Source organism: Staurois parvus, unplaced genomic scaffold, assembly GCF_062004578.1.
Source record: "Staurois parvus isolate SC_StPar_1 unplaced genomic scaffold, SC_StPar_1.0 ptg001865l, whole genome shotgun sequence".
NCBI classification, from domain to species: Eukaryota; Metazoa; Chordata; class Amphibia; order Anura; family Ranidae; genus Staurois; species Staurois parvus.
Window position 1 is genome coordinate 195141 of NW_028319661.1, and position 12223 is coordinate 207363.

Consider the following 12223-nt stretch of genomic DNA (forward strand, 5'->3'; position numbering starts at 1 on the left):
GCCACCAAGCCAAAGACAACTTGGTATTCAGTGACAGGCAGATCAGTTGTTCAGAGACTAAAATTATTTGTCTTGTGATGACAGAATGCTGTTGTAGGGGTCTGAGTGAAACCGGGCAAACATGACTGCTTCACAAGAGGCTACCATCAGCCCCAGGGCTCACATGCAGAAACAAAGAGTGAGCCTGGAAGCAGATGGTTTGATGTTTTTATTCTGGAAAAAAACACTGGATTGCATGTGTCTAGGATCAGACTTAGATTTCCAAAAGAACTTTGGCTCCAATGCAGACTTCTGACAGTTCAAGAGCCAACTGAATCTTTTTTAAGAACTGAACTGTCCATGCCACATTGTTGTTTGGACTTGTGCCAATTGTTCCCACAACAATAGGTTGTTCTAACAATGGGGATGTACTGGAATTATAACAAGGCAAGCACAGGACCAACTGAGCTCATATACAAGATGAAGCCTTGAGTACTCACAAACTGTTGGAAGCAGGAGAGGGCCAAACGGCTGGAGGTTCATCTCAGGTGAACTGCATGTCACTTGTTTTAAGGAGCTACCTAACTCTGAATGGTGGGAACAGTAGTACAGAATGCCTGTATGTGACATGCAACCTACTGAGATAGCACTCAGTCCCTCAATATTACAACCCTTTTCATGAATAAACAATGGAAAATTGCCATAATAATAGCACTCCATAGTTCCTAAAAATTAAGTATCTACCACTGCTCCGATCAGCTGGCATAGTTGGAAGGGGGAACCAATGTTGGAGGCCCCAATGTTGGAGCATTCTTCCTTCTATTGACAGTAAAACAGGGGCATCTTTTCCTCCCAGTGAACAGCAATGTACAGAGCACTACATTACTTCTGTCCACTGCACTCTATACATTTTACAGTATTTATAACCACTACACTCTATAAACGCTATCTTGTACATTATATAGTCCTGATCACTGTGCTCTTTAAGCCTTGCTGCACGTTACATAGTTCTCCCCACTGTACTCCTGACCATCAGTTGCTGGTTTGTAAATTATTTCCAACTATTTAATGAAGTTCTTCTAACCTGCTGTTGTGAGAATAGGGCAAAATGTTCTTATGTTTTATCTTCAGGTCAAATACTTTAAAATGTTTAAGGCAGTAGTAAAAAAGGGTTCATTCCTAAAGAACGGAGTGAATCAGAAAAATACTGCATAATGACCACTTGATAGAGCTAAAGATTTTAGGAAATAAATACATCGTATTAAGCGATACAATGTAACAATTCTAGAGAATGCTAGAGGAAATTAGCAAAGAAACGGGGATCCTGTAGTAGCAATGGTCCCATTTAAACAGATGAAATAATTGCCTAAGGACATTTGAATTTGCCCCATTCTCCCAATAGCTGGTTAATTTTCACAGAGCAAATGTACATTCAATTTGTGCAGCTGTGCAATTTTTTTCTTTTATAAATAGACCCCACAGAAAAGTGAGATATATTTTGTATTATTATTTTATGTATGCTGTGTAAATGGAAATATATAACTAACATACAGTGGGGTTTTAGCAGATGTGACTGCAAAAGTGGTATTACAATTCAAAGTGTGTGTATCTGTGAAGCACTGGCTTGTTACATAGTAAATAAGGTTTTTTTGTGAGTACAGTGGTAAAAAGGATAGTGGTATGTGAAACAAACCATTTACTAAAGGCAAGTAATATTGTATGCCGATACTTCTAAATATGGGTCTCACACCAATGAATTACAGCACACATTGCTCCAAGCCTATTTTTTGCCCCGGGGATAATTTTGTCTAAAGTGTAGCAAAGCATAGGCTAAAAGGTGTAATACTACAAGCCAAGCAATAAGCAGTGAGGTCATGACCACTTTGAACACACCCTCATTTGGTGAGACCCCCTATGCTAATAGGAAGGCTGGAGAGACAAATAAAGAGTGATATCAGCTTCAATTATGCAATGTTCATTTACAAATTTCATTACCTGAGCCTCAGAGATGCTGCAGCTCTATGCATCTCTAGGCACCTGCTTAATTTTAAGTGTTAATTGTAAAGGGGCTTAACCACAGTGTTATTGCACTTAAAAATAAGTGCTTAAAAATTAATACTCATTGTTGCATAAATCTGTAACTTAATAAACAAGCATCAATACCAAAACTTCTTTAAAAATTAAAATGTTAACACCTACTTGTCCAGTATTTCATTTTGTTTGTCATGAGAGAAATTCTCAAGCTGTAGGGAATCCTGGGTAATAAAAGCCACTGCCAGATGAAAATAGTTGTTCCAAAGCTGTTACAAATATAAAATGTTATTTTAAAAAAGACAAGTAAAGAATTAAACAAAGAAAATATATTTTCTTTATATTTCAGGAAATGTTTAGTGCCTTAGGAACAAATGCTAGAGCCATTTCAATAAATAATACTTAGAATGGGAAAAAAGTTAATTATTATCTGAATTATTTTGGAGATCTAAGTACCGTATTTGTTATTAAAATCATTCAACGCTATTAAATAGATAAACATTTCATTTTATGGGTTTAAACACATTTAAACGTATACCTGAACTGTTCCAGATTCTGAGGGACTGTCACAGTATTTCAACAAAATCCCAGGATCCAAACCCTTTTCCCTGCTAGTAAGAATACTAACAATCCCACCACCAACGTCTCCAATTTTCACTTTTACAGAACTACTTTCACCACTGAAACCTTCATTTGACACTTCTGATGCCTGCATCTTTCTGAAGTACACTGTGGTTTCACTTGCCAGTCACTATATCAGTAGTGATGTAACAGCCGGTGGTGGAACCACAGAATTCAGGGGTGAGATTCAGGCATTTAACTAATTCAAAATGTCAGTGAAGAAGATTTCAGAAACTCAGTGAAATTGGAGGCCACTGTCATCGTCAACCACCAATGAAATAGGGCATTTCTCCACTGGTCATGAATACAGTGAGGCAACTTCTTTACTGAACACTGATGAAATAAGGCGCACTTCACTGATTACAGATGTAGTGATGCAATTTCAGTTTGCACCAGTGCAAGGGGCTACTTCACCTCTGGCCACTATATCAAGTCTCTTTTTTGCAGACCACTACTTCTGTACTGACCTTCAAAATAATGAGTGTACTTCACATACCACTAGTGCCATAACAGCAATTCACTGACGAATGATATATTTCCAAATATGCCCACTGACCTCTAGTGTAACAGGGCAATTTTCCACTGTTTCCACTGACGACTAGTGCGAAAGAGGACCTTTTCCACTGACCATCAATGTAAAGGGATCATATATCTACTGTCACCTGTATAATGGTGGCACATTTCTACAGAACAGCAGTTTATTGAGGCACATCAATAACCTCTGATGGGACCAGCCATCAATGTGACAGGGTAATTTCCCATGAACCAACAATTCAATGAGGCATGTCTCCATAGGCCACCAGTTTAACAGAGCACCTCTCCCTCAACCAACAGCATAAGGGTGGAGAACGTTTTCAAAAATGGAAAGATAAGTAGGCCTCGGAAAAAATGGAAAAATTGAAAAAAAAAACAGTTTTTTTCACGTTTTGTTCCAAAGCTATTTTTGTGTTTTTTTCTGGAAAAATTAAAAAAAAAATTAAAAAAGAAGCGTGGAATATATTTCTGTTAAAATGATAAATAATATAACTATGACATGGTATTCAAACTATATAACATGAAGACCTTAATGAGAGATTTCTAAGACTTTATGTAAAGTTCTCTAAGCTGAAGATATGCAAAGCCTGGAATACAATTCAAATAACACTGTACTTATCAATGCAGTTCTCAGGCAAGAGAAATTTGCATTTCTGCCACTAAAGGGCACTGCAGGGGAAAAGCTCTAGTTTAGTTTGCTTGTGGGCTCCATATTGTACCTCCTATGGTTGGGTGATTGTTGGGGTACAGTACATGATTGTTTCTGTCCTCCTCTCCTGCCTTAATTGACAGAAAAGTGGGTACATTTTACAAATTAGTTTATCTTTTTAACCTTTAAAACATCCTATAAATGTTCTCCACCATTACAGCATAATGTTTACTTATAGTTTGGTCAGTACATTGTTTTTTTCTTTTCTCCTTCTCAGTAAAATTGTGAGACCAACATCTAGAGCAGTGTTTCACAGCCAGGGGTCCACAAGAGATCCCCAGGGGTTCCTCCATGATCTACCCATCCACCACAAGCAGAAAACAGGTAAATCACATCCCCACATACCTGACAGTCAAGTTGCAGAGGTACAGAGAGAAACAACTTGCATCACTCTCCTGCACCGATCCCAGCCGGCCCTCCCTTCTGGTCTGTCCCAGGTGCCTGTGTGTGTGACAGCACTCAAGAGAGAAGGCAGGATGGGATCAGAATACCAGATATAATCCAGCAGCTTTCCTGAACTACTCTGCATGAGGATAACTGCTACAGACCCCAGTATTGTGCCCTCCAGTATTGTTTCATCCTGCCTCCCCACCTCCCCCCCGTATTGTGCTGTGCTATACTGACCTCCCTATACTGTTCCCTCCTGTCCCCCTATACTATTCCCTCTTGACTCCCTTATACTGTTCCCTTCTGGCCCCCCTGTACTATTCCTTTGTGGCCCCCCTGTACTTTGCTGTGCTCTTCTGGCCCCCATATACTGTTCACTCCTGGCCCTCATATACTGTTCCCTCCTGGATCCCCAGTGCTCTGTCCTGCTGACTCCCTGCACACTGCTTAAACAAAAGCACAAGTTTCACATTAAGGAGGTAAGTTTTAATATTTATTCTTTTGTTTAATGCTCTAAGAATATTTGTTGTTATATCTACAGCTTGCTGATCACATCAATGTTCCATTAGCTGTACATATGAAAATTATTTCAGGGGATCATCGAGATCTCAGACTTTTTGCCAGGGGTTCCTCAAAGGTAAAAAGGTTGAGAAACCCTTTGTTTGGAAACATTTCCACAGTGCAATTTCTGCTGAGAGCACAGCTGCAAACAGCACTGTAACAAAATGACTTTCAATTTGTAAGACTACTGCGGAATTATTTATTTTTAATTCTTCTGAAAATGTCGATTTTTTTTCCAGGGAAAAAAACAGGGAAAAGCATTTGTTTTCCTCTGGCTTAAAAATTTCTGAAAATTGTGCATTTTAAGCAGACACAGCTTTGTTACACTAGTGGTAGTGGAAACATGCCTTGTTTAATAATAGATTATTAGAAATAATAAACAGAAAATAATCCCCCCCCCACACACAGACACACACACAATAACACACAACACCTAAAGATATAAGTACCCAGGACATGCACTTGCAGATAAATGCCATTTGGTTAACACATATTAGGTAGCAGAATGCATGCCAGAGAGAGGAGTAATTCTAAGGTCATCATTTATGCTTGTCTCTAAATTGATTAGCTGGAAAAGCTTTTAAAGTGGGCAATTTTGGTATTGTAACTTTCTGGCATTTTGCAAGTACACCCAATTTTATAGTGTCATTAAACCCACATCATTAAAAACTATCAGTAAATGCTGTATTACAGTACATGTTGTTTATACTCACTCAGTCACTATAGGATTTGTTTTCTGTATTCTGTGAAAAACCTGGTTGATCCTGCTGTTCTCTGTGCCCCCCCCCCCTTCCCGGGTCACAGCCTTACTGACCACTGCACTGTGTACACACTGAATCTTACATAGTCTTCCCCTATGCACCACGTTCTCTATGTTGTTTTTCAGACTGCATTCACTAGATTGTGCATTTTACTTCTGCCCCCTGCGGTATATGTGATATTGTTATGTTATACTCCTAACCCCTCCTGCCCTTACTATGTGGTACTTTATATGGAGCATTCGCAACACTTTTGGTTCTGACAGTGACCCATGTTCAAATTCAGGTAGTTCTAAAATGTGCCACTTTTATAATGTGTTGCTTTGAATGCACCAAATGGAAAATTGGAGTTAGTTAAGACCAAGTCTCTTTTGGCGTACAGAGGGAAAAACTGGCTCAGACACATTTTGTGAAAGTATCTCACGTGCCTTAGTGCAGCATGAGCCAAATTAAAAAAACAGCTATAGAAAGGTAAATACATTTATTGCATTCCTCAGCATTTTTGGAATGCATGAGAGACACTTTTGCAAAATCTGCTTGCTTCAATCTTTATGAATTCCACAGATTGTCTTTTTACATATCAAAAGACTGGAAAAACATCCTCCATACTGCAATTTTCTGCAGTAAAATTGTGTTAGATTCGACTTCTGTGTCTTATAGAAGAGTTAAGCTGCCTGTGGATGGTTCAAGTCAACAGGTGACCATACTGTTTAGACAGACTGGGTTTAAGGAGTCATGTAAATGTAAAAAGCGGCATTTGAAACAGGACTTCAAGGGTGGACTTCAATAAAGCTGCTGTGCCACTTTGATCACTTTAATCCCTCTTGTTAATGTATCGCACCAAATTCATGAAGCATTTGCGATACTTTTAGTTCCAACATTGACTTGTGAGCCAAATTCAAATAGTTCTAATGTGAGCCAATTTAACTTTATGGCAATGAATGGCAATGAATACACCAAATTCAAAATAAAACACCAACAGTCTATATCTTACCAAAGTGGAGTTAATTAACACAAACTCTCTTTGGGCATATAGAGAGAGAAACTGGCGCAAACAGATTTTGCAAAAGTGTCTCGCGTGCATTCTAAAAGTGGAGCAACATTTACCAAATTCAAGTAAAAGTTCTAGACAGGTACATGAATTTGGCACATGCTGCACTACTTTAAGGCTTGGTTCACATATATGCATTTTGCGTTTGATGCTTTCTCTAGTGCTTTTTGCAGTTTGTTTTGCATTTTTCTACACGCGTTTTTGATGCATTTTTGGTGCATTTTTACTGCATATTTCATTTTATTCAGCTTTTTTTTTTAAAGTTGAATTTTTTTTGTTGCTGGGCAGATTAAAATGCAAAATACAGCAAAAACTCACTACCATGCATTTCAGCAGCTTCTCCATTGAACTCTATTTAACAAAAACTCTGCTTTTTGCTTTTAAAAAAGTCCCTGACCCATTCCAAAAATGCAGCAGATCAAAAAAGCATAGATGTGAACGTGTTCCATAGGAAACCATGTTAAATGGACTGTAGTGCGTTTCTGCAAAAAGCACTAAACAACGCATTGGTGTGAACGCAGCCTTAGAAAGCATGAGTCTTTATGATTTCCAGGGACTATGTTGTACAGTATAATCCTGACCTAACACTGCATTCACTATGCTGTATATTTTACTCCTGTCCCATGCACTGAATTTACTAAATATGATTAATTAACAGAGGTACCTGCACTTCAAAATTCATGTTATCAAGAAATTTCTGGTTCATGGTTCTGGCGAACTTGTCAATGGCTCTCAAAAAAACCCTGAAAGAAATACAGTAATTACAGTAATGTAAGACATTGTGTTTAGTTACTAAAAGAATACATTTTCTCTTCACCAATAGAACATGTTGGGTGAGTGGAAGCCAGCTGGTATTCACCAGTGCAACTTGCAAGCAGTGCAACACCCACACAGATGGGTACTGACCAGGGAAAGAGTCAGAATGATATGTCAAATTGATCATATCTTCCAATCTTTCCAATCTTGGAAACAGGTACAAGCCAGTAACAGGTTTGTTGGACAGGAAAGTAGGTGAGATGCAGCAATACCTTTAGCCTCCAGTCTTACAGAAAGGAGATACAACCAGACCATACAGTCAGGTCCATAAATATTGGGACATCGACACAATTCTAACATTTTTGGCTCTATACACCACCACAATGGATTTGAAATGAAACAAACAAGATGCGCTTTAACTGCAGACTGTCAGCTTTAATTTGAGGGTATTTACATCCAAATTAAGTGAACTGTGTAGGAATTACAACAGTTTGCATATGTGCCTCCCACTTGTTAAGGGACCAAAAGTAATGGGACAGAATAATAATCATAAATCAAACTTTCACTTTTTAATACTTGGTTGCAAATCCTTTGCAGTCAATTACAGCCTGAAGTCTGGAACGCATAGACATCACCAGACGCTGGGTTTCATCCCTGGTGATGCTCTGCCAGGCCTCTACTGCAACTGTCTTCAGTTCCTGCTTGTTCTTGGGGCATTTTGCCTTCAGTTTTGTCTTCAGCAAGTGAAATGCATGCTCAATCGGATTCAGGTCAGGTGGTTGACTTGGCCATTGCATAACATTCCACTTCTTTCCTTTAAAAAACTCTTTGGTTGCTTTTGCAGTATGCTTTGGGTCATTGTCCATCTGCACTGTGAAGCGGCGTCCAATGAGTTCTGAAGCATTTGGCTGAATATGAGCAGATAATATTGCCCGAAACACGTCAGAATTCATCCTGCTGCTTTTGTCAGCAGTCACATCATCAATAAATACAAGAGAACCATTTCCATTGGCAGCCATACATGCCCACGCCATGACACTACCACCACCATGCTTCACTGATGAGGTGGTATGCTTAGGATCATGAGCAGTTCCTTTCCTTCTCCATACTCTTCTCTTCCCATCACTCTGGTACAAGTTGATCTTGGTCTCATCTGTCCATAGGATGTTGTTCCAGAACTGTGAAGGCTTTTTTAGATGTCGTTTGGCAAACTCTAATCTGGCCTTCCTGTTTTTGAGGCTCACCAATGGTTTACATCTTGTGGTGAACCCTCTGTATTCACTCTGGTGAAATCTTCTCTTGATTGTTGACTTTGACACGCATACACCTACCTCCTGGAGAGTGTTCTTGATTTGGCCAACTGTTGTGAAGGGTGTTTTCTTCACCAGGGAAAGAATTCTTTGGTTATCCACCACAGTTGTTTTCCGTGGTCTTCCGGGTCTTTTGGTGTTGCTGAGCTCACCGGTGCGTTCCTTCTTTTTAAAAATGTTCCAAACAGTTGTTTTGGCCACCCCTAATGTTTTTGCTATCTCTCTGATGGGTTTGTTTTGTTTTTTTCAGCCTAATGATGGCTTGCTTCACTGATAGTGACAGCTCTTTGGATCTCATCTTGAGAGTTGACAGCAACAGATTCCAAATGCAAATAGCACACTTGAAATGAACTCTGGACCTTTTATCTGCTCATTGTAATTGAGATAATGAGGGAATGACACACACCTGGCCATGGAACAGCTGAGAAGCCAATTGTCCCATTACTTTTGGTCCCTTAACAAGTGGGAGGCACATATGCAAACTGTTGTAATTCCTACACCGTTCACCTGATTTGGATGTAAATACCCTCAAATTAAAGCTGACAGTCTGCAGTTAAAGCACATCTTGTTCGTTTTATTTCAAATCCATTGTGGTGGTGTATAGAGCCAAAAATGTTAGAATTGTGTCGATGTCCCAATATTTATGGACCTGACTGTATGTTTGTAGAACTAATGTGCTAAAACAGCTTTACATGTTTGTGGATCTACAAGTGACAGAATAGCCTTGCTGCTAATGTATGGAACCACAAGCACCGGATGAGCTGCAAAGCTGATCTGAGACAGACATCACTTTAAATATAATGAAAATATTCAATCTGTCTAATCTGACACTATCCAAAAATGATTGTGAACTATCTCCAGAAAATGGACCCACTTATTTTATTCTATTTAAAGACCTCAATAGACTCATTAGAAATATAACAGTGAGGGGTACAACAATATATTTGTGGATGCTCAGTCCACAAAAATGCTGCGCTTTGTCAGTCCACAACAGGGAGGAGCTGAGTGCATTTCTGTCAGGTCAACAGGTATTTTTCTGTATTTGCAGGGTCTTTTAATGGTTAAAATATGGGGAAATGTTCAATGTCCAATCAGAGCTGATCACGATGTAAACACACTTGTTGGCAGCGCTTTCCTCACATTGCCACAGTGTTAAAGGAGACATCAGGGCATTGATTATCAGTGCAGCCCCAAAATTGCCCAGTCGTGCTGCCAATGTGTGCCCATCAGCACTGCAATATCTGTGCCCGTCAGTGATGCCGATCTGTGCCCATCAGTACTGCCAGTCAGTGCCACCTATCAGAGCCACAAGTTAGTGCTGCAAGTCATTGCCGCTTATCAGTGTCCTTCAGTGCTGCCCACTAGTGCCCACTACTGCCACCTATCAGTGCTCATCATTGCCTCCTATCAGTGTCCATAAGTGCCGCATATCAGTACCTCCTCATCAATGCCCACCAGTGCTGCCTTATCAGTGCCACCTCATCAGTGCAGCCTATCAGTGTCCATCAGTACTGCCTATCAGTGCCCATCAGTGCAGCCTCATCAACGCACATCAGTGAAGGAGAAAATTACCTGTTTGCAACAACTAAGAAAAATGTTTTTTTTTGGTCGTTTTTCAATTTGTTTAGCAAAAAATAAAACACCCATTGGTGATTAACCACTTGCCTACCGAGCACTTTCTCCCCCTTCCTGCCCAGGCCAATTTTCAGCTTTCAGCGCTGTCGCACTTTGAATGACAATTGCGTGGTCATGCAACACTGTACCCATATGAAATATTTATCCTTTTTTTGAGACAGATAGAGCTTTCTTTTGGTGGTATTTAATAACCACTGGGTTTTTTTTTTTGATAAACAAACCAAAAACTACTGAAAAGTTTTTTTTCTTAGTTTCTGTTATAAAATTTCGTAAATGAGTAATTTTTCTCCTTCACTGATGTGCACTAATGAGGCTGCAGTGATGGGCACTGATAGGCGGCACTGATGATGAGGCACTGGTAGGTGGCACTGATGGGCATTGACAGGCATCACTGGTGGGCATTCACACACATCACTGATGGGCAGTGAAAGGCAGTACTCATATATGGCACTGATAGGTGGCACAGATAGGCAACACTGACTGGCACTGATAGGAAGCACTGACAGGCACTGTTAGGTGGCACTGGCGGGCACTGACTGGCACTGATAGGTGGCACTGATTGGCAGCACTCATAGGTGGCACTGATAGGTGGCACTGACTGGCACTGATAGTTGGCAATGAAAGGCAGCTCAGATGGGCACTGATATGTGGCATTCATGTACACTGATAGGCACTGATATGTGGCATTGATGTGCAGTGATGGGTACTGACAGGTGGCATTGATGGACACTGACAGGTGGCACTGATGGGGCTACACTGATCATCAGGGCACTGATCATAAGTGCCTTGATGATCAGTGTAGATGTCCCCTCTGAAGAATGCTGATTACCTGCTCTCCTCTCCTCACGAGCTCTCAGCGTGACAGCTCATGAAGAGAGAAATGCTTATAACCTGCATTTCTTTATTTACATGCGATCAGCTGTGATTGGACACAGCTGATCACATGACAGAGCCAAAGTCATCGTCTCTTTCTGCTGATCGGTGATCCGCTGTGTCCCAGGGACACAGCGCACCGCCAATCGCCGCACTGCACACCCCTGGGGCGCGCACGAGCGGTTAGAGTGGGAGAACATCATATGACGTCCTTCCAGAATGAGAGAACCACCTTGTGCCCGTCATTTCCTTATATGGCGGGTGGGAGGCGGTTAAATACCACCAAAAAAAGCTCTATTTGTGTGAAAAAATTATACAAATTTCATATGTGTACAGGGTTGCATGACTGCTCAATTGTCATTCAAAGTTTGATAGCACTGAAAGCTGAAAATTGTGCTGGGCAGGAAAGGGATTTAAAGTGCCCAATAGGCAAGTGGATAAAGGCAGTCAGCAGCCATTTCAACCACTACTGAATTTGCAATATAGTAAACGTAAGATGCTTTTATAAAACTGTGCAGCAATTGATACATTTCATATTTGAAATACATGAAAATGAACAAATACTTCAAATTCTAACAATATTACCTGTTTTGGACCATGCTCATTGTTATCCAGTCTGAAGAATAAACATTCTTTCCAATAAGGTCTTTAAACATGATAAATGTTTCCATCAGGAAATCCTAGAGAAGAGTAAAAACAACACAGTCAGCTCCCTACCATGGACCTATTGTGTTCTCCCAGCAGGGGAGGGGGGAGGATCATGTGGGGGAGGCATCCCTGCCAGGAGAACATAGTGATTATTGCTAGAGGTTATAGCTAGAAATGAGCGAATTATTCAAAAATTCGATTCGGCTGATTCGCCGAATTTGCGGAATAAATTCGATTTGATGCGAATTTATTCGCTGCGAATTTAACTTATTAAAAGGGTTTCTAGGCTTCAGAGAGCCTTTATATTAGTGCAGAACACTGTACCTTTAATTTAAATGCCCTTGGAGTCTGCTGGGGAAGAGAAATAATA

The 12223-nt window shown here is 40.2% G+C and overlaps 1 protein-coding gene across 2 annotated transcripts in view; it reads right to left on the minus strand.

The window, feature by feature from the left end:
• LOC149433997 (dedicator of cytokinesis protein 2-like) overlaps nucleotides 1-11867 on the minus strand; it is a 104909-nt gene extending 93042 nt beyond the window's left edge. For both annotated transcript variants that reach the window (XM_089664244.1, XM_089664243.1), the window contains exons 1-3: nucleotides 11791-11867; nucleotides 7296-7374; nucleotides 2179-2279 (exon numbers count right to left, since the gene is read on the minus strand). In XM_089664244.1, the coding sequence (XP_089520370.1) occupies nucleotides 2179-2279; nucleotides 7296-7374; nucleotides 11791-11861 (251 nt within the window). In that variant the 5' untranslated portion in view covers nucleotides 11862-11867. The remainder of the gene's footprint in view (nucleotides 1-2178; nucleotides 2280-7295; nucleotides 7375-11790) is intronic.
• Between the last annotated feature and the right edge of the window lie 356 nt (nucleotides 11868-12223).